Source organism: Pogona vitticeps, chromosome 2 (genome assembly GCF_051106095.1).
Source record: "Pogona vitticeps strain Pit_001003342236 chromosome 2, PviZW2.1, whole genome shotgun sequence".
In the NCBI taxonomy this organism is placed as follows: domain Eukaryota; kingdom Metazoa; phylum Chordata; class Lepidosauria; order Squamata; family Agamidae; genus Pogona; species Pogona vitticeps.
Window position 1 is genome coordinate 310,415,159 of NC_135784.1, and position 20,844 is coordinate 310,436,002.

At 49.3% G+C, this 20,844-nt stretch overlaps 2 protein-coding genes across 3 annotated transcripts; one reads left to right on the top strand and one right to left on the bottom strand.

Moving 5' to 3' along the window:
* The first annotated feature begins 306 nt into the window (after positions 1 to 306).
* On the top strand, positions 307 to 9,718 carry NUDT2 (nudix hydrolase 2). Its single transcript, XM_020796434.3, has 3 exons — positions 307 to 466; positions 1,849 to 1,997; positions 7,674 to 9,718. Exons 2-3 carry the CDS (start codon positions 1,862 to 1,864, stop codon positions 7,985 to 7,987), a joined length of 450 nt encoding a protein of 149 aa, XP_020652093.1. The 5' UTR covers positions 307 to 466; positions 1,849 to 1,861; the 3' UTR covers positions 7,988 to 9,718.
* LOC110080488 (uncharacterized) lies at positions 9,601 to 20,241 on the bottom strand. Of its 2 annotated transcripts, XM_072993006.2 has the most exons (6): positions 18,131 to 20,240; positions 14,327 to 14,806; positions 12,791 to 12,910; positions 12,649 to 12,705; positions 11,794 to 11,884; positions 9,601 to 10,597 (listed from the first exon to the last, which is right to left on the bottom strand). In XM_072993006.2, the coding sequence occupies exons 1-6, from the start codon at positions 18,429 to 18,431 to the stop codon at positions 10,390 to 10,392; spliced, it is 1,257 nt and encodes a 418-aa protein (XP_072849107.2). In that variant the 5' UTR covers positions 18,432 to 20,240; the 3' UTR covers positions 9,601 to 10,389. The 2 variants fall into 2 exon arrangements, with proteins under 2 accessions (XP_072849107.2, XP_072849108.2); XM_072993007.2 differs by lacking the exon at positions 12,649 to 12,705 and having other exon boundaries at positions 18,131 to 20,241.
* Between the last annotated feature and the right edge of the window lie 603 nt (positions 20,242 to 20,844).

Below are 20,844 nucleotides of genomic sequence, written 5' to 3' on the forward strand. Positions count from 1 at the left end.
CGGCAGCGGGGGGGGGACTGACAAATTATCCCCTGAGGCGGGAGAGGCAGCTTATCTCTTATTGGTTTGTCGCCTGCCAGTTATGTTATGCAATCCAATAATAGCTGTACTTTTATGCATCGGTCAGCTCTTTCCCCTTCTGGTTAGCTGTGATTGGATGCGGCTTCTGCCTGATGGCCTCCCTGCCGTCTGTGCCTAACTGTGGTTGGTCCATCTGGTTGCCAGTCTGAAGGTCCGTCGATTGGCAAGTCTGCAGCCCAATGGAGAGACTCCAAAGCACCTTTGACCTACCCAAGGGCGGTCCTTGACGGCCTCCTTCTGGCGAGGAGGAAAAGCTCCGGAGCGGGTCCCGGTTGTTCTCTTGGCTGCCCCGGAGGAGACCGGTTGGCGGGCGGAGCGGCCCGCCCGTTACTCCCGAGGAAGCCCATGGGGGTGCTGCTGCGCCACTTTCCTGAGCGGACAGGTGGTAGGTGGAACCCTCGGGCTCCGGGGCATGTTAAGAGTGCTGAGACAAGGGTTTTCTCTTGGCAGGCCGTCTCTCTTCGCGGGTCGCCCTTCCTTGTGACCTGGAGGAGCTCGCGTGGGGGGCCGATGACGAGGCCACGGCTCATTGGATATCCTCACTCGCTGTAATCCACCTATCATCATCATCATCATCATCCTCTCAGAAGTGCCCATCAGGAAGGGGCCCCTAAAGATCATGGAGTCCAGCCCCTGGGGCAGACCTGGGCAAAGTGCGGCCCTCCAGATGTTCCTGAACTACAAATCCCAACATTCCTCATTGTGTGGGCTAGGCCCGAATCTCCTCACACTATTGGCTGTGTGGGCTAGGAATTATGGGAGTTGCAGTTCAGCAACATCTGGAGGGCCGCATTTTGTCCACCCCTGCCCTGGGGGGGGAATCGAACCCTTGACCTCTCTCTGCAGCCAGACCCCTCCATCCAGCGGTTTTGGCAGCTCGACTTTGGGGCCAGGACGGGCTGAGGAGCAAAAGGGGCCACCTCTGTTTGCAAAAGGGCCGGGAACTGGGGTTTTTGAAACCTACTGATTCGAGGCCCCCTTCCCATGGGGGTTGCGCCAGGCTTGTTCCCTTTTTCTATATCGGTTCCAGGGGAAAAAGGGGAAAGACCAGAGACTTTGGGGCAAGGGGGGGACGGACGGACAAACTTAATTATTCATTCATTCATTCAGTGCCTTGTTTGTTTTTATACATGATTGAGAACAGGAGACAAGAATACTGGATGGGAAATCACACAAGGATTAAAACATTCGTCAAATAAGAGCAAGCAGCCCCAAGGTCAGAATGGGAGCATCAAATCAAACAGGGTCGGTCTGGAAAGCTTCCCCAAAGAGTAGCGTTTCCAGTTGCCTTCTGAACACTAGCAGAGAGGGTTGCTGTTGTTGTTTAGTGTGTCCGACTCTTCGTGACCCCCATGGACCAGAGCCCGCCGGGCCCGCCTGTCTTCCTCTGCCTCCCGGAGTTTGGTCAATTTCATGTTGGTCGCTTCGATGACCCTGTCCAGCCATCTCGTCCTCTGTTGCCCCCTTCTCCTCTTGCCTTCACACTTTCCCAACATCAGGGTCTTTTCCAGGAAATTATACCCTTTGAAATTATTATCCTTGACCCACAGCACCCAGAGGTTTCTGCAGATGGTTCATTCTGTCCACCTTCAGCCCTTTCCGTTGCACAGACAAACTTAATGAATGATGCCTTGCGATTCATATCTCGTTCTGCCTGTTCCCATCCACCCTTCTGTCTCTTGTTTGTACCTAGTGTTTCTTTGGGCCTGCCTGTTTACATTTCAGAATTCACAATTGTTAACATGAGTTGCTCCTGTTTATTCAAAGGAGAAGGATCATCATGGCCTTGAGAGCGTGCGGCTTGATTATCTTCAGGAAGTTGCGAGCGGCGTCACCGGCTCCTGCTGTTGGAAACAACATTGAGTTCCTCCTCCTGCAGACATCTTACGGTACTCACCATTGGACTCCTCCAAAAGGTATAGAATTTTTCCTGTGTCAGGCGTCGTGGCTTTTGATAGATCTGCTGTTTGTATCCCCAATGTTTCGGAGACCCAAAGGGTGGGGAGCAAAGGGCCACTGGCTGTCAGCTGGTGTTTTGCCAGCCCATCGACAGTTTGGCTCTTGAACTCAGTTGCCGTGCTCAAAGCCTGGAACCGGAACCTGGAATGTAATCATATTTTGCAGCTAAAGGAGTTAGTAACACGGTGCTTTGGTCGTGCTTATATTTTATGGAAATTAGGAAAGGGATGACTCCACTGACTTGAAGGGAGAAAGGAATGTGTACCCTCTTTCTCCAGTTATAAGTATTTGAAATATTTTTACCCCGCCTTTCTTCTTAAGAAGGACCCAAGGAAGCCTATATCATTAAAAGATATTTAAAGCTAAAACAGTCAGTGTAGGAATACTAAAAAGGATCAGAGGAATACCATACAAAAATACATCTGATCTGTTGATCGTCATAAAGTATTATACCATACAAAAAGGGGGTAAACGGAAGCAACCTCAAAACACAATCAAAGCAATAAGGCACAACCATCCGTTTACGAACCCCACTCAAGCAGCCGTTCATCAGGAAAAAGCTTGCCTAAAGAGAAAGGTCTTTTGCCTGCTTGGGGAAGGACAACCAAGGTGGGGCCAGGCTGGCCTCCCATGGGAGGGAGTTCCAGAGTTTAAAGGAGCAGGCACAGAGAAGGCCGTCTCCCGTATCCCCACCAAGTGCACCTGTGAGGGTGGTGGGACCAAGAGGAAGGCCTCCCCTGATTATCTTAACACTCGAGCAGGCTCATAGTGGGAGATACAGTCTTTGAGATAGCTTGGGCCCATGCGGTTTGGGGCTTTATAGGTTAAAACCAGTACTTTGAATGGTGCCCAGAAACAGACTGGCAGCCAATGGAGCTGCTGTCACGGGGCTGATGTTTGAGAAGAAACCTTCCCCACCAAATATCTGTTGCTCTTTGGAGCTAGGCAAGTGGTCTCTTTACCAGACCGTTTTGAGGTTGCAGCTTTCCCTCTCTCCTTCTATGGTGTCCGATAGAGTTACCCGTAGGGAAGCTGGGCTGCGTATGGGCAGGTTGCAGCCGGAGCCTGGTGGTGACCTCAGCGTGGCCTCATTGGCAGTACCAGGTTCATTGAACCTCAGAGGGATTCAAAGCCAAGCCTCAGTAAGGCAGGCATGCTCTGCTTTCAGAGATTAAGCGTGGAAGCATGTAAATGCACCATGTTCTGTATCGGTCCACCAATGGGCGCTGCCTGGATCCCCACCAGAGATTGGAAAAAATTGCCTTTTTTAAAAAAAGAGTGCAACCCCCTATGGCTAGGCAGCCTAAGGGATTCTGAGAGCTACAATCCATGCTAATGACAGCTTCTGTCAGCATCTGATCCATGCAGGAGACAGGGACTGGAGAACTTTTTTAATTTACAGTGGTGCCTCGCTTAACGAGCACCCCGTTTAACGACAAAAATCGCATAGCGATTAGGTTTTTGCGATCGCAAAAGCGATCGCATAACGATGTTTTGAATGGGAAAAATCACTTTGCGATGATCGGTAAGCTGTTTCGCTTACTGATTTTCCGCATAGCGATTTTTTTCCAACAGCTGATCGGCGGTTCCAAAATGGCCACCAGAAAAAAAATGTCTGCCCGCTCTTTTTTGGGATGGATTCCTCGCTTACCGGGCAGCGAAAATGGCTGCCGTATGGAGGATTTTCGCTTAAAGGTAAGTTTTTACCCCATTGGAACACATTGAAGGCGTTTCAGTGCATTTCAATGAGGTTTTTAAAATTGCATAGCGATGTTTTCGGTTAGCGGCGATTTTTGCCGCACCGATTAACATCGCTATGCGAGGCACCACTGTATTCATTAAAACCTATCACAGCCTACATCCAAAGATCTGAAGGCAGTCAGGAAAGCAATACCAAACAACCTGAGAAATAAGAGGCGTATCCTTATTCTGTCTCTCATTTCCTCTTTTCTGCCTCAAGGGCCAGGAACCCTTTCCCTGCCATGCATATCTCCACATATTCCCTCCATGCATAATGGAGACACTCCATTTGGAAAGAGAAATACATTCTCTGTTCCATGGAAAATGTAATTTAGTCTTAAGCCCATGGCGGCTCACATTACTTAGATGCACGCAGTTAAAAAAAAAACACCACAAACAACAAATGTTTATGGAATTGGGATAAGCATTAATTGCTGTGGTTTGCCATAAGTCGTAAGATTGAATCCACACGACGGAGTGAGCTCCTGTCGCTTGTCCCAGCTCCTGCCAACCCAGCAGTTCAAAAGCATGTAAAAATGCAAATAGACAAATAGGTACCACATTGATGGGAAGGTAACGGTGTTCCATGTCTAGTCGCACTGGCCACGTGACGTCGGAAACTGTCTTCAGACAAAACGTTGGCTCTACAGCCTGGAGACAGGGGTGAGCACTGCGCCCTAGAGTTGGACACGACTGGGCTAAACGTCAAGGGGAACCTTTACCTTTTACTATGGTTTATAGTCCATTTCCCCTTTATAAACCCAGTCCCCCCAGTCCATATTTCCATTCCTGTGTCTTGCATAACATGTTGGTTCCTGGAGCCCATTTTTGGCCTTTCTGTGGGACAGATAAGACTCGCTGGCCCACTGTTTTTTATGTCTGACAACATGCCAAAGCAGAAGTTGAGGCGTTGACCTTATTTCTTGTTTCTCTGCTTCTTTTTATGGTCACGTCATCCACAGTGTTTATATTCCTGTCCAGGATACCTTTGAAAGGAAGCAAAGGATGGCTTTTCTCAGGAACCTTCTTGAGAATAAATTAAACATACAGCTGGCTTGCAACAAGATCTTTATCCTGGAAGTAATGGTGCCAGTCACAGCTCAGGAAACTCTGGCTCTCGAGAGGTCTTATCAGGCAAAACCAAAAGAAAAAAATTAAAAAGATAAAGAAGACAAAAACATTGTAACACCTTAAAAACTACCGTGTTTCCCCCAAAATAAGACAGGGTCTTATATTAATTTTGGCTCCAAAAACGTATTAGGGTTTTATTTTTATTTTTTTCAAGCCACCTATATTTATTCAAATACTGTCATGTCCTCTTCTGGTTGCTACACAGGGTTGGAGGGCGGGGTTTCACTTCACTGGGGCTTGTTTTGGGGGTAGGGCTTATATTACACACATCCTGAAAAGTCAGACAAGGCCTTATTTTCAGGTTAGGTCTTATTTTCGGGGAAACAGGGTAACTACTATATTTTAATGTGAGCTTTCATGGACAAGCCCACTTTCTCATACCTAAGAGTGGGCACACATTAAAGCTCACATTAAAAATGTACGAGTTAGTCTTTAAGGTGCCACAACATTTTTGTCATGGGGGGGGGTTTGATATGCTAGCTCAGACTTAGCATAGCTGCCTCTTCTATAACTAATTCCCTAGAGGTAGGAGAACTCCCATCCTCCCTGTCCTTCTCTCACTGCCGAGAGGGTCTGGGGCTCATGGGAAGTAGAGTTCTGCTCCACCTGAGTCCAGCCCTTAAGTTGTTGGTCAGAGTTTGTCCCTGTCAGAGAAACCAATGGCCCCATTCTCCTAATTCATGAGAGGTTCCGCTTGTTTCCACCGTGGTATTCACCTTTAACATGACAGGTGTCCTTAAAAGGGTTTCTCGTTCATGGTCAAATGGTTCAAAGGCTTAGACTCAATCTATCTTAGAGATGGCTATTGTGACCCTTTTGAGACCCACCGCGAACATCCCCTTGAATATATTGTCAGGACACCTGATTCAGGTCACCAGGATATCGGAAATAATTGCCCTCCCTCTTCGGCTGCCCAGAGAGGATTGTGACACAGCACAGCTCCTGGGGTTTTGTTTTTGCGCAGCCCCAATCACCTTTGTGGAATAAATTCAATGATAAAGGAACGTTACTTCCACCATCCCAGTGAGGAAATTTTCTTTCCTTTTAAACCTGGTCAATACCGTGCTGAAACACATTTTGGAAGCATCTAAGGTGAGGAAGGTAGAACATGTGATTTGCATGCCAGTCATTTCCCATTATCCCCAGTTTAAAAAGTGGCAAATAATAGGTAAGATAGTTGTTGTAGGTTTTTTGGGCTCTTTGGCTGTGTTCCGAAGGCTTTTCTTCTTAATGTTTTGCCAGTCTCTGTGGCCGGCATCTTCAGAGGACAGGAGTCAGAACTCTGCGCTCTGGTGTAGTGTGTGGGATAGTTGAGTAAGTGTAGCTTTGGGATCAGCTTTTTGTCCTTTTAAGGAGATTGGGTGATTATGGTGATCAGGGTGTTCCGCTGATCCCACAGCTGCAAATACTCAACTATCCCATGCACTACACCAGAACACAGACAGAGTTCTGACTCGTGTCCTCTAAAGATGCCAACCACAGAGACTGGCAAAACGTTAGGAAGAAAAACCTCCAGAACATGGCCAAACAGCCCGAAAAACCTACAACCATCAGATTCCGGCCATGAAAACCTTCAAGGACATATAGGTACGATCTTTCTCAGTCTTTGACCCAGGAGAGCTGTTGCTGTTGGACAGGCTGAAAGTACTGCTCTAGAGGAACAGTAATCCCACCTGGCCTACAGCAATCTCCTGGGGCTGTTTTGAAAGGCATTTATGGCTTAGTTTTCAATCTGAAAAGAGTGCTTTAGAGCCGAATGGAGAACTTTTCGCCTTCCAGAAGTTGTTGGACTGCATCTGGATGGCAAAGTTTGCAGTCCAGCGGCATCTGGATGCCCATGCATTCTCCACCCTGGTTTAAACTGATTTTGCTTGGTTATCTTGAGTGATCTGTAGCTCCACGCATCGGAGCGGTCTTTTCAAAGTCACCCATCTAGGCAGCAAATGGGAGGCTAGAGTATGAGGCCCCCTCAATGTAACAGCTTTTTCTTTTCCGTTTTTATACCAACAAAAATGCTTTCCTCTTTCTGTTTATTTGTTTATTGCCCCATTAGTGCAACACAGTATCCTGCGTGGTTTACAACAGCTATGAATAAAACACATGCTGTACAATCCAACTACAAATACTCAAATACAGAACTAAAAAGTTTAAAACCGTTAGTAGGTAAGGCACGTGGAGCCAGTGGTAGCTTCATCGTAAAACAGCAAAGCAGGAGACATACCATCAGGTGGGACCCAGTGTGGGAGGCCTCCCTGGAAAGCAGAGTTTTGAGTTGCTTTCTAAAAGTTAACAGGGAGGAGGCCAGGCCAAGCTGTACCGGGAACTGGTTCCATAAAGTCGGTGCTACTGCAAAGAAGGCCCAGCCCCTTGGAGATTATTTTTTGGGCCTCCTTTGGAGTGGCTAGCCTGGAGGATACTAGCCTTGGATAATCATCTGGTGGGTTGGGTAGATGCCATTGGAGAGAGAAATGCCCAACCATGAAGGGCTTTGTATGTGGGCATCTGAACCCTGAATCCAGGATGCAGCCGCTGGCCACCCATGGAGAGATGTGATCACGTTGGCTCAGCCAAATCTTTGGCTCCCCAAATGTTGCCGACGTAGCCTTAACCCGCCTAGTTAGATCCAACCGAAGGCTCAGCCTTCTGGGCCACCAGAGACTGAGGATTCTTGCTGCTCTAGTGCTACCATGGAACAGGACAGCGATTGCCAGCTCCCCGGTTTGTGGCTTTTCTGAAAGGTGCCGTCTCTGTTTTGCTCTCAGGCCACGTTGACCCTGGGGAGGATGACCTGCAGACAGCTCTCCGGGAAACGCAGGAAGAAGCGGGACTGGACTCCACTCAGATTACCATCCTGGAAGGGTTTAAGAAGGAACTGAACTACGCCGTAAGAGGGAAGCCCAAAACGGTCGTTTACTGGCTGGCCGAAATGAAGGACTGCCACACAGAGATCAAGCTCTCGTCAGAACACCAGGCCTTCCGCTGGTTGACCCTTTGTGAGGCCTGCCAGCTTGCGGAGTACCCAGACATGCAGAGCGTTTTAAAGGAGGCCCATCAGTTTCTCTGCTCCCAAGGATGAGTTGTCTGAAGGGGCCCTGGGAGTGTGTGTTTGTAGCAGAAATGGCGGCGGTGTGTAATTAGAAATGGACGGCATGGAAAAAAGGCAGCTCTCCTCTTCCAAAGATACTATAATCAGGATACCACTTTACTTAAAGCTTGGACACGTCTGTTCCTGGGGGGGTATAGCTTGATATGAACTCAGTCCTCGGAAAAGATGGCTGTATTTTTCCTTTTGTGAAGCCTTTAGGAAGCCGAATGGATGGGTCCTCCAGGCGTTTGCTTTGATCTAACAAGGCAGTTCCTGTTTCCCACCACCCTTGCATCTCTGGCTTTGGACAGAGGTATGTCTCGTCACAAGTTCAAGGTACATCAGCACTGGTATGCCGTTACACTCTCCCCTCCCCACCAAGGACGAGGAGCCGGCCGATAACGATGCTCCTGTTGAACAGTAGAAGGCAAACGATAGAACCACCGTACGTGGTGCTACTCCCGGCTGCTACGTCTTGGCCATGATTGTCCTTTGTGAGCGTCAGGGTAGCTATCTACTTAATGCAGTCACCCCACCAATCAATACATTTAGGAATAACGTCCCCATCTGCTGCCACTGCTACCTTAAAATGGGGTAGCCACACTTTGGATGCCCGTATCTTGCTTCAAACTGTTTCGTTTGGGAACTAGAGGCCCCTGGGAAAGGGACACTGTATAACACAGGACCGCCTCATTCTCTCACTGCTCCTGGCTACCGTTGTACTGCCAGCCAGACCTCTTGGTGGAATTCTTTGCCATGCTGGTGGGGATTCTGGGAGTTGTAGTCCAGAAAAGGGACATCTCTCACTGGTCAGCAGCACACTTGAACCGGACTCCCATAGAGAAGGAGGCAAGAGTACACTGTATGGATTCTCCCCATCCCATGAGTTTTAATTAATATTTATGCAGGTAGCATCCAGAATGCTATAGACCAGTGGTTCTCAAACTGGGGTCCCCAGATGTTCTTGGACTGCAGCTCCCACAAATCCTGGCCAGCACAGCAGGTGGTGAAGGCTTCTGGGGATTGCAGTCGAAGAACATCTGGGCGACTCCAGATTTGAGAACCGCTGCTATAGGCATTGTACACATGAATAAGTAAAACCTTGTAAGTCATGGCATTGAATTGCTGCTAATTAACAGGATGCCAGCTGTGTTCCTGTCGGTTGACCAGGCATGTGACCATGGATGCAGCTAAGCATCACACGAGTCAGCAGAAAGTTGCTGTCCTGACTCACAGTTTCAGCCATGGGTGTGTAAATCACCAGTTGGCTTTGGTCCATGGATTGCAGTCTTCAGAAAACTGATTGAAATATCATCTCTCTGGAGCAAACCATTTATAGGGGTTGGATGTTCAGCATTGCCATGAAGCAGTTGGGAATGGTGTACATCCTGCCTCCAGAGGGTCACATTTGATTCCATAATTGGGCGGTTCGTTCTTCTAAAAGCATTAAGTTTCACACCAGATCCCAAGGGGAGGTCTTCAGACCCTCCAATCAGGTGGACCACCTGAGATTAACAACTGGCATAAGAAATTCTCGTTGGTTTTTAAACTGGCATAAGAAATTCTCGTTGGTTTTTAAACTGGCATAAGAAATTCTCATTGACTTTCGATTTTGTGTGTTTATTTTAAGTCACGTTTAAAACAAGCTGCATTGGGTGAAAGAATGCTATTAGTGGTATCCAGAAAGCAAAGTGGACCAATAAAGGTTTTGACACACATGAAGAGTGATTACATACTATGTCTTACATCGCTGCTGAAAATTGCTTTTTAAGGATATTATTTTTACACTGCTTTCATAAGCCACCAAAGTTTGCAGAACAAGTGACTAGTCCTTAAGAAACCAGGAACTCCTCGGCCTCATCCACACTGTGCCTAAGGCCCTGATGGTTGACATGTCACTCTGTACTTCATTATGTTTTTAGTTCACTTACAGCAGAAAGCTCATGCCTACTTTATAAAGCGGAAGCCTTCCAAGCAAAAGTTGTTTTAGGTCTCCTAAAATCATGCCTAGCTGTTCTTGGTGAAGTTAGGCAGCCGTTGTACACTCCGTGCCTCTCAGAAAAGGCTGTGTTAGGAGAACACACGAGTAGAAGAGCAGGCACCTTCTACAGGTCCTTTCCAACTTTGCAACACTGTTGGGTAGGTAAACTAGTCCCTGTGGGTGACTCAAAATTAGCCCAGGTGACCACAAAGAGAACTGTCTACGACGAGATAAGCACAAGGGGCGGCGTGGTGCCTCTGCTTGCCTATGGCACAACTCCCTTGCTTTCTTACCAAGGCTGCTCATCTAACGAAGAAGGTTTGAGTGCAGAGAAAAGGTCTGGCCTAATAGGGTTTCTCCTCCCACACCACCACCGGAAAAAAAAAAACCAGGTTCAGCTCAGCAGGCAAGATTAGCATATGGAATAGTTCATGCTGTCAAAGAGCAGTGTGACAGTTCCGTCCTTCCATTCAATCAAAATCTCTCCGTGCCTCAGTGATGGAGAAGCGGGCGCTGGGGCGTTCCGCTTCGGAGGGCCCGCGCCGGGTGGCCCAGGCAAAGGCCGGCGCTCTTCAAGGATCACCTGGCGGCTCTTCAGAGCAGAGAGCTGCTTCTTCTTCCTAAAGGGTAAAAAGAGCAGACGTTTCCTTCCTGATGATACTTGGCGGGATTTTCCTAGCCGTACATAGGTAAGAGTTTGGCCGAGTTCCTGCTTTGAACGACAATGGCCCCAAAAGCAACCCTGGCTAAGCTGTGGCAGGAGGCGGCCTGCCAGCCAAGCTGACCACGCGAGATTAAATGGATTGTGGTGTGTCCAGCAAAACCCATTTAAAGTCTGCACACACTTGCTCTTCCGTGGATCTTCAGCATAAACAGCAACCACTGTTTGCAAGGGTGAAATTACAAGGGGAAAGAATTTTTAGTGTTGCTGTTGTTTCAGAGCCTAATCGCGTCTTTCCCTACTCCAAAATAAGCCCTCTTGGGGTTTCTCTTGGCCCCTATTCCCAGGTGGTTGGTGCAACGGGATTACAAGCTAGGTCCGGTTTAGCCTAAAAGTGAGGACTTCCATCAAAGGAGGTCCCTCTGAAGGCAAGGGATGAACTAAAGGAAACTCCTGCTCCAGTTGCATTGCCTTGCACTTTGATTTGCCTGCTGAAACGACCAAGACTTACGTTTTGGGTCCAAAGGGCTGTGCGGCAGAACTAAAAAATTTTGCACACCCCTCCTTGAAAATGCCAATGAACTCGTCAAGGTTGGCTTTAGAACAGACCTGCCTAGGGAGAGGTTGCAAATATGTGCAGGGCTTTTTGACCCAGCAGAGATGGGCATGGGGTCATCCCTAGACTTTCAAGAGCTGCACCCTTGATCCCCCACCCCTAACAGTTTTTTTCTTGCAAAAGTTACTTCTTTTCAACAGGCAAAGTTGTTCCGCCCTCTAATTCCCAAGGTAGGTCCATACAGTCCTAGGGGTGACAGGTGGGATCCTCAAATCATGGCAGAATGGCCTCCTATCCTCTCTAGAAGGAAGGAAATGACTTTTAAAGCCTCCCCCCAAAAAAGCTTTCTTTATGTCTGAAGAAGGTGAAGAGCCTGAGGAGTCCTAGAAGGCACACGTTTGGGGGGGGGAGAGGGAGGACGTGCTGTATACAGTCTACAAGGTTGGCCTTGGGTCCTTTTGGGGGAGAAAGGTGGCATAGAAATATTGTAAACCCAGAAACCTGATGGGATTTAAAGGCAAGAGGGATAAAAGCAGGGATACTAGCAAGCGAAGAGTCCCCCAGCCCCCCTCCTACCCACCCCCCCGCCCTCCACTTACTTGTTGTGATGGATGTTGAGCAGAAGAATGATCACCCCCAGGATGAAGGCCAGCGGGCTGAGGACGAGCATCACCGTGACCCAGCCGGTACCTGAAATACAGGACAGCCTTGTGGGCTTCCTTGCCTGTTTTTTTTACAAGGAACCCTTTCTTAAGACAACTTTAGTTCATCAAAGAAGAGTCGGAGGAAGATTTTAGGCTTCTTTGGCACCCCCTGCCCCAGCTCTGTGATGCTCAGGATGGTGAAGACTCTCACCGGTCTCAAACGCCGGCACCCGTTTGTGAGGTTTGATCAGGGCCACAAGGGCGCCACCCGTTCCTGTTCTCGTACAAGCCTGAACCTGTTTGAAAAAGCACCCAGAGAGCAGCTGGGAACCTTCAGCGGATGGAACCTCCTGCCACATGATGCAGGGGCGGCAAACTTAGATGGCTTTAGAAAGCATCTCACAAATGCACGAAGCGAGGCATCTTGTCAACGATTAGCCATGGCAATGAAATGGTCTCAGTGTTGAGAACTTCTCGTGGGCAAACAGGAAATTCTGATTTCTTCCACCGTCTTCCTTGCAAGGGCTTCCAAACAGCCTCTGATGCACTAAGATACACTATTATTGAAGAGAGAGGTTTCTTTCCCTTGCAAAGCCTGTACCTGTCTCCTCAAGAGGCGAAGCCCATGGAATAGAGTGGGACTCATACCCAGGTAAATGCATGCAGGATGATATCCAGAAGTGCCTTACTGGGTTTCTTTAATTGCCTTTAAAGTCATCTGTGCCCACGGCCATCACCACATTTTTGGAGGGGGAGGCAGGGGGATTCCAGAGATTTTTCTTCCATTTTTCCTTTTGGCATTTATCATACCTGAATGCTGGGAACCCACAGCTTTCCTTTCGTGTTTTTCTTGAAGCGTATCCCTTTCTGGCGGCAAAAGAAACAGGGAGAATGAGACGGCAGAATAGGCAACAGAGGGAAGCCTCTTCGGCTGACATCCTCTGTGACTCACCTTGATCTTCTTCCCGGCTAGTCCCTTCATTTGTTGGAAAGATGCTGGTCCCATTGGCTCCGTCCTCCCACAGGGTGGTTGGAGGTGTGCTTGTCGTGTCTATAGAAAGGGGGTGAATCCCTGGGGGGGGGGGGAGAAGCCCAAGAGGTAAGTCACAAACATTGCTACGGCATAGGAAGGAGGCAGACAGCTGTGCGGGTCCATGCTAGAATGGCAAATACGGGCATCAGCTGCAACGGCCCACGGAGGGTATGCTTTTGATTCCTACAGAATACTTCATCGGGTTGGAGGCCAAGCACAACACGCAAGGGGCCTTCTGGGGTTCGGGGAGAATAGCTTCCAGAATCCTGCTGGCAAGCGAGGCCAGGGAGACAGCTGGAAATTGTAGACATAAAAAAAAGGGAATGTTTCCAAGCTGATGGGGCTTGGTGGGGTGAGGGTTAAAAGTTAAAATATGGCATCTGAGCCCATTTGACCTGAGTCTTCACTTCTGGATAAGGCACTAACCCAGACCTTATTTAAATAAGCAAATACAGTGATACCTCGCACGACGAATCCCTTACGCCACGAAAAACTAGGCACTTCACAAGACAATGTATTCGCGAAGGCTTTCACAGCCGGGATCTAATGGTTGTTGTGGGTTTTTCAGGCTCTTTGGCCGTGTTCCGAAGGTTGTTCTTCCTGACATTTCACCAGTCTCTGTGGCCGGCATCTTCAGACAGAGCATGGACAGAGTTCTAACTCCCATCCTCTGAAGATGCCGGCCACAGAGACTGACGAAACGTTAGGAAGAACAACCTTCAGAACATGGCCAAAGAGCCCAAAAAACCCACAACAATCACTTCACAAGACAGTTTTTCCTATGGCCGTGCTTCACAAGACGATTTTTTTTGTCTTGCATTAATGCTTTGCAAGACGAAAAATGGCATTCTTCTTACGAGGCGCTTCATAGGAATGCATTGAAGACAATTTCAATGCATTCCTATGGGAAACCGTGCTTCGCAAGACAATCGTTTTCATGATACGAAGGCACTCACGGAACAAATTGTTTTCGTCTTGCGAGGCACCACTGTAAATAAGTAAATGGATTTGCAGAAATTGCTCAGCTTTCTCCGTGGATTTGTCTCTCACAGGCGTAAAATGATCAGAGCGTGGGTGGGAATGCAACCTTCGGGCGTGACAAGTCCTGGGATCTGAAACAGATACAGCCAAGAGTGCTGGAAGAAAGCCAAACGCAGGGCTGAGGTGGAACCCCCCCAGATGTGAGGCTCCCCGGATCCCCCTCTTGCTCTTCCCTGGGATTTTGTGGGTCAAAGCCCAAGACACAGAAAACACCCCCCACCAAGCCCACCATGCCGAGAGAGGGGGGGTGAGGGCTGTTTGGTGGCAGTGGAATTAGGGGGAAGTAAAGCATGAGATGAAAACATTTGTTCTTGAAGGTTAGAGGCACCCGTTCGCTCATCTCCTATGGAACGAATACTTCGGATGGGAACGCGCTTCCCGTCTGTGGCGGCAAGCGCATCCCTCTTGGCTTACTTTCGGGGATCCACACCAGGGCATCGCGCGATTCCACCGCGGGGTCACCGAGTCCAGCATTCCCTGGGTGGAGTTCCGCAGCACAGACGGTTCCCTCCTCGGCTGTCTTCCACCGGCTGAACTTGTCCTTCTCTCGGGAAAGGAAGGCCTTGTGGCCCCCGGGCTTCATGCTGAGGTGGAGGCCATAGCCCGGCAAAGTCAGGTGGCCCTTTCGGCTGCACACCCAGGCCTGGTGCGTTCCGGCAGCCTCTCCGCAGGTCTCCAGCTGGGCCAGAGCGAATTCTTGCGGGTCAGAGACGGCCAAGCACTCCCCGGTCTTCTGGTTGACGACGGTTCGGGCGGCTGCCTCCCAGCGCCACTGGTAGTAGGGGGAATGGGGCTTGCAGTCGGCCAGGCCCACCTTCTCTGCTTCGTGCGAGGAGGCGTGGAGGCACTTTTCCAAGCGGGCATTTTTTATGAGGAAGCCGGCCCCTCTCAACGCTGCGGGGAGAATAAAGCAAAGCGTCCGTTTGCCCTGGTTGTGAGTTCAGGTCCGACGGGCGCAAGAACCTGGACAGAACCCCTGAGATCGTACACATTGCTAAAACCGTTCATTCTGCGGTAACCTAAAAGACAAGCAACCAATACCGCTCATCTTTCAAAGGACAGCGTTTCGAAAGTAGTGGCCAAACCGGATACCAGTTTGCTTGTCTTCCCTTTTCAACAGGAAAGGAACTGTTTTAGGGTTCACGTATTAAATGTAACACATTATTTCCAAGTTCCGCTCAAATGCAAAAAAAGGGATAGTGATCTTTTAGGACTGCCTCTCCCAGAATGCCCCAGCTAACATGTCAACTACACTTCCCATAATCCCCCAGTAAAAAATTATTTCTTGTTCATTGATTCCAAACAATCTCTCTCTCTCTCTCTCTCTCTCTGGGCCTCTTCCGTTTGCCCTGGACCACCAAATTATCCCAATTTGTCCCCTCTTGGACTACAGTGTCTATCATCCTCAACCAACAACTGTGGGCTGTTCTGGCCGAGGGTGGAGGGGTTTTGGAGTCCCCCAGAGGGCATCAGGTCGAGGAAAGCTGCACTAAAGGTTTGGTCTCAAGTGGCAGGATCGGAAGAAGCCAGGGGTTTGGCAAAAAAGGGAATTCAGAATATGTACGCCGTACAGAGTTGGAGTTACTGCCCTTTGTCTGCCAGGGCTCTGCCCTGGGGGAAATCCTGTGGTTTGTCGTTGGGTGAGGTTCTTAGAATTCGCTGCTGCCATCCGGGAAAGTTCTTTAGCAGGAAATTCTACGTACCTCCCGAAACTACAAACCCCAGGTGTATTAGATGGGAAATTTGCTCTATAAAGCCATCCATCACCATCCTGTGCCATCAACTAAGGCACAAGGGGCTTAGTTGCCTCTACCAGGCCTCAGAAAAGGACGTTCTTTGGGGTTAGGATTGGTCCAAATTGTCCAGTAAGCACATCGGAAGAGAGCCTTGGCTGTTGAAACGTTACCCAAATGCTATAACTGCACCACGGAGTTTCTTTTGAATAATAATCACTGCATGCCTTCAAGTTCAGACTTAATGGTGACCCCTCTGTTTCCAGGTAGAGACTACTCAGAAGTGGTTTATCCTTCCCTTCTTCTGTGCAGCTGGCCCAAGGCCACCCAGGCTGGCTCTTCTCTTGGAAGTCCCATTGGGGGAATCGAACCCCCAACCCTCTGGCTCTGCAGCCACTTCGCCGAACCCACACTGAGCTATCCAGCCAGTGGGTTCCTTTTTAGTGGCTGTTTTGGTTTGACCAGCAGCTCTGGAGAGAGGGAAGTTTCAGGCCATGCTCTTCAAGCTGCAGGTGTTCGTATCAAATGCTCCACCACCACCAGCACCCCCAATGGCTACCAGCATGCAGAGATTCCAGGGTTAGGGGCTTCAATAACGAAGTCTACTGTTCTCGCCACCTGCTCTAGCTCTTAAATGGTTTCTTAAAGCAATAAATCCACATTTTCTCTCTAAACAAAAATTTCTTCAAGGTCAATGGGAGCTGTTCGCACACCACTAAAAGAAAAAAGTAAATTATTAACAGGGAGGTGGCCGGTACATGAAGGAGAAGCCGGCTGGGCTTCCTTCGCTTGCCTTCTGTTGGGCTAAAGGCCACCCACCAGTGTCCAAGGAAACATTCAGCTGAATGTCCAGATAGATTTAGTACATGGAATGGAAGAGGAGCATAATTTTGTTTTTTTTTTAATCAGGCAGTCCAATGTCTTGAAGTGGCCATGGTACTGCGCTGGCTGATCGGAGGGGGAGAGGGACAGGCACCGTAATGGGCTTCTTGAACTGGTTCACAATGTGCGCCCCCCCTCCAATGAGTTCCAGAATTTCCTGTCCATGACAAACACCGCATTTTAAACTAGTTGTATACATCACAAGAATAACCAGCAGCTGGGAATCTGAAACACAATCGAGGGCAGGAGAATAACATACAATACATGAAAGGCTCCTTCTCTTAAAGGAAATCCTACACGCCCCGGCATGTTTATGGATTTTGGAGGAAAAGGAAGACTTGTGGGGAGGGGAGAGGACATCGGAACCAGCTTGCAAAAAGAAAACGTAACCCAGCATTGAGATCTAACCTGTGCTGCCTGAGGGACTTTAGAAATCTGGCATGACAGCGTCCAGAAAACCACACTTCGCAACAGTCCGGATTGATCCGTTGACATCTTTGTCAGGACGGGCGGATGCCAGCAGTCTCCGGCAGTGGGGAAGGGCTCCTCAGACGTTGGAATGGGGATGCCCACTGGGAGACAGAGAGGGTGGCACATGTGGGGTGTGAAAAATAGTCTTGTGGGCTTAATTTGGGTAGCGTGAAAAGGAGATGGCATTTTGGGAGCTGGGGCACAGCTACGTCCCAGATAATCACTTGCCAACTGCTGCAGGAGTGTCTATTAAACCACCAGTATGCCCTGCTTGTATGTTCAGGTAACCGGGGGGGGGGGGGAATACAAGTAAACTACATAAATAAAAGAAAAATAACTTATTATTTCCCAGTAGCCACAGTCGGCTATCAAACTCCCAACCTCAGGATCCCAACACGCTGAGCTATGAGGTCACCCAGGGCTTATACATGCATGCTATTCTACAACATTTTAATGAGGTACGCTAGGTTGAAAGTGAGCCCTTTGCCCACAAGGCCACCCAGTATTTTCTTACTGAGCATCCTTTCCTTTGGAACCAGTTTCTCCCTACCAGAGGCTCGTGGCACCGTGGTTAAAACTGCGGCACTGCAATGAAGCCTCTGCTCATGAGCTGAGTTTGATCACAACCAGCTTGGGTAGCTGGCTCGAGGTTGGCTCAGCCTTCCATCCTTCCAAGGTGGGCAAACCGAGGACCAAGCTTGGGTTGGGGGAAAATACTGTATGTAGTCTGCATAATTAAAATAGCATACCGCCCAGAGATTGTGTTAAGTGCTGTGAGGAGGTAGATCAGCAGCACACTTTTTACCTTGCTTTATTAACTCTTAGCTCTCTTAGATCTGCCATTTGGGATGCGCCGTTTGTATATTCCTGATGCCCTTTAACCTCTGCAGGCCCCAGACTTCCTGGACTGAGGTTGGCCTCAACGCCAAAGAGCCTTTAAGCGGCCACCGCCATGCCACTGTACACACAAATTTGGGCATGGGAAAGAGCCTCCCGTTGCCAGGAGAATCCGCTTCACAACAAACGAAGCACAAAGAACGATCCTCTCGCTTTTCCATGAATGCCATCCATTTGGCAGGGAGAAAAATTATGTAAAACAACTGGGGGGAAGGACGGGTGAAAACAAACTTACCCTGCAGCCAGGAAAGGAAGATCACCCAACGTAGCCTCCACATGAAAAACCCCATTGTCCCTGGACCAAAGAAAACCGAGGGGGGGGGGAGAGAGGCAGGCGCTGGAAAGGATGAACCGGACCGACACGTTGCAGGCGGCTTCACTTTGCTTTCCTCCAAGAGTGCAGGAAAGGAGAGAAAATACAGTACATAATTTAGGAAAACCACCCCACCCACCCACCCCCGTTTCTGGGCTGAAGATTCTTTGGATGTTTCACCGGGGAGACCCCTGAGGACACGTCCGGGACAGGGCAGCCGCATGAGACGACCAATCGCAAAGAGACGTCTGTTCTCGAAGAAGCGGCTGCGGTGGACTGAGCGTGTAGTAGAGTTCTGAGTGTCACAGAGTTCTTCTTCGACGACCAGGGTGAAAAAGGGACGAGGGTCCTTCCTCCTCTTCTCTTTGCAGGTGGCACAGGAGCCAAGTTGCCCAAACGCTGGCTGAGATCAAAATCCGGTACCCAGAACCGAGCGCAAGAGCAGGCCAGGTCAGGAGAGGAGGAGAGCGGGCACAGAAGGCAGTGCGGGCTCTGCTCCTCGGGAGCAGGGCTGGCTGAGCAGTGCAGGAGGAGAATGCTAAAAAGCTTGTTGATGTTGTGAGAGGGAGGGAAGCTCACCGCTGAGATCTGGAGGAGAGCCAAGGGCTTTTGCCCAGGAGGCCTGGAAAGCGGTCGCCCGGGAAGCTAAACGATGCCTCTTTGCCACCAGCCTGGCTGTCTTCTGAGTCTCAGGGGTTGGGGGGGGGAGAGAGGAATGCTACTCAGGGAACCTCCCCAAGAAGGAGCTACATTTGGTCTCTCTCAGCACCTTAGAAAAATTAAAGAGGGGAAAAGAACAGGAGGCACAGACACACACACACACAGAGAAAACAAAAATATGGCACTTTAAACGTTAGCGGATTTATTTCTGTGGATGAAAATCCACTTCTTTGGACCCAAGGGGCGCCACAATGACATCCTCTATAGCTGGTCACCCTCACAGCGGTGAGAGTCACGACCAGGTGAGGATGCAGGTAAAAGACAGCATGATGATGCCTTGTTAACATAGGAATGTGGTCATCCGGCTGTCCATTTATTCCTTATGGTGGTTGGACCCAGCTGTTGCGATCCACCGAACAACAGGTCAATCAGGCTAAGAGTTGTTTCTGGGAGTCCACGTCTGTCAAGAGAGGGAACTCTTTTACACCCATAGGATGGGAAGCTGGTGCTTATTAAGAGGTACAGAGAGCGAAGGAGCCTAGATTTCTATCTGGGCTCTTTCAGAGGCAGTGGAACCTGTTTATGTAGCTGATTCCCACTGTTTTCCTTTTGATTCTCTCTTCGTCATTCCTGTTTTCGAAACAGAACAACCACTCTGAGATTTATCATGGAGTATCCTTGGGGGGGGAGGGGGAGGTGTTGTCGCTTTCTGAAACTGGTTTCTCTACGTTGCCATTTCTGACATCCAATGTCTGTCCGTTCTTCGTCAGGTGCTTGCTTCTCCCGGGCAGAATGTGTAGGATAGACAAGGCAATCTCTCCAGAAAAAAAAGCTTGGCAAAATGTCTGTTCATACTCTTGAGTAGTGTGGGAAAATCACATTTTCAGAAAAAAAAATTCACATTTTTGGACGGACGGACGGACGGACGGACGGACGGAAAGAAAGAAAGAAAGAAAGAAAGAAAGAAAGACAGTCAGACAGACAGACAGACAGACAGACAGACAGACAGAAAGAAAGAAAGAAAGAAAGAAAGAAAGAAAGAAAGAAAGAAAGAAAGAAAGAAAGAAAGAAAGAAAGAAAGAAAGAAAGAAAGAAAGAAAGAAAGAAAGAAAGAACATTGTTTTCTTCTGTTGCCACCCTGAGGAGCTGAGGCGAATGGCAGCCTGGGAACACAGCCTGTTAACGTTGCTGCAATCTGCCCATCCAGTCCCCTCTAACTCAGAGTAACCCTATGAATGAGTGATCCCCCAAACATTTCCTGCCATTAACAGCTTTCAGACAGACTCATACAGTTCCTGTCCTGATAGCCGAGCTGGCTGAGGGCGAGGTCTGCCCCACACGTCCCAGGAAGACAGGCGGTGAGGGGGAAGACCTCTCTGTTTTGAAGCCGCCTTTCGGCAGCTGCTTAGGGTGCCTGGACCGGATGTCGCCAGTTGGGTTTCTGCACGGGGGGCCCTAAAGACGAATGCCGCCCAGCATCCCTGACTCGTTCTCGCGGCCAACTTCTCTCTCCTCTGAAGCAATCCATGCTTCCCAGCCATCATTGCCCCAAGAACAGGGACACCTCATCCCTGCAGACTGGGGTGCCTGGGGAGGGGAGGGGGGCTTCCAGACGTCTGTTGCAACACCCAGTTGCCGAAATGTTCATCCAGATTGGACCGCAGGACGCCACACACCTTTCCTGCTGTCTGAAACCCTCAGCCAAATTTCAGATGCAATTCTGAGGCACCAGAAAAAGGGGCCTCTCATCCCGCCACCTTTTCCCCAGAATAGCTGCCTGTAACAGACTCTTACCCTCCATCTCCCCCTTCTTCAGCTCCAGGACCAAACTGGATCCAAGGAAGGGCACTGTGGGACCTATCAGCTGTGTGTGTGTGCATGTGTGTGTGTGGGGGGGGGGCTGGGATCTGGCTTCCAGGGATTCCACCCCCATCCCCAGAAAAATGAAAAAAAAAAACACCCAGTCAATACAGCAG

Bases quoted from the DNA above. Each gene is read 5' to 3' on its own strand.
- NUDT2 (XM_020796434.3), top strand. From the start codon at position 1,862: ATGGCCTTGAGAGCGTGCGGCTTGATTATCTTCAGGAAGTTGCGAGCG. The intron at 1,998-7,673 runs GTATAGAATTTT...TTTTGCTCTCAG, and splicing joins CCATTGGACTCCTCCAAAAG to GCCACGTTGACCCTGGGGAG.
- LOC110080488 (XM_072993006.2), bottom strand. From the start codon at position 18,431: ATGCGGCTGCCCTGTCCCGGACGTGTCCTCAGGGGTCTCCCCGGTGAA. The intron at 12,706-12,790 runs GTGAGTCACAGA...TTTTGCCGCCAG, and splicing joins TAGCCGGGAAGAAGATCAAG to AAAGGGATACGCTTCAAGAA. The intron at 10,598-11,793 runs GTAAGTGGAGGG...TTTACCCTTTAG, and splicing joins CTCAACATCCATCACAACAA to GAAGAAGAAGCAGCTCTCTG.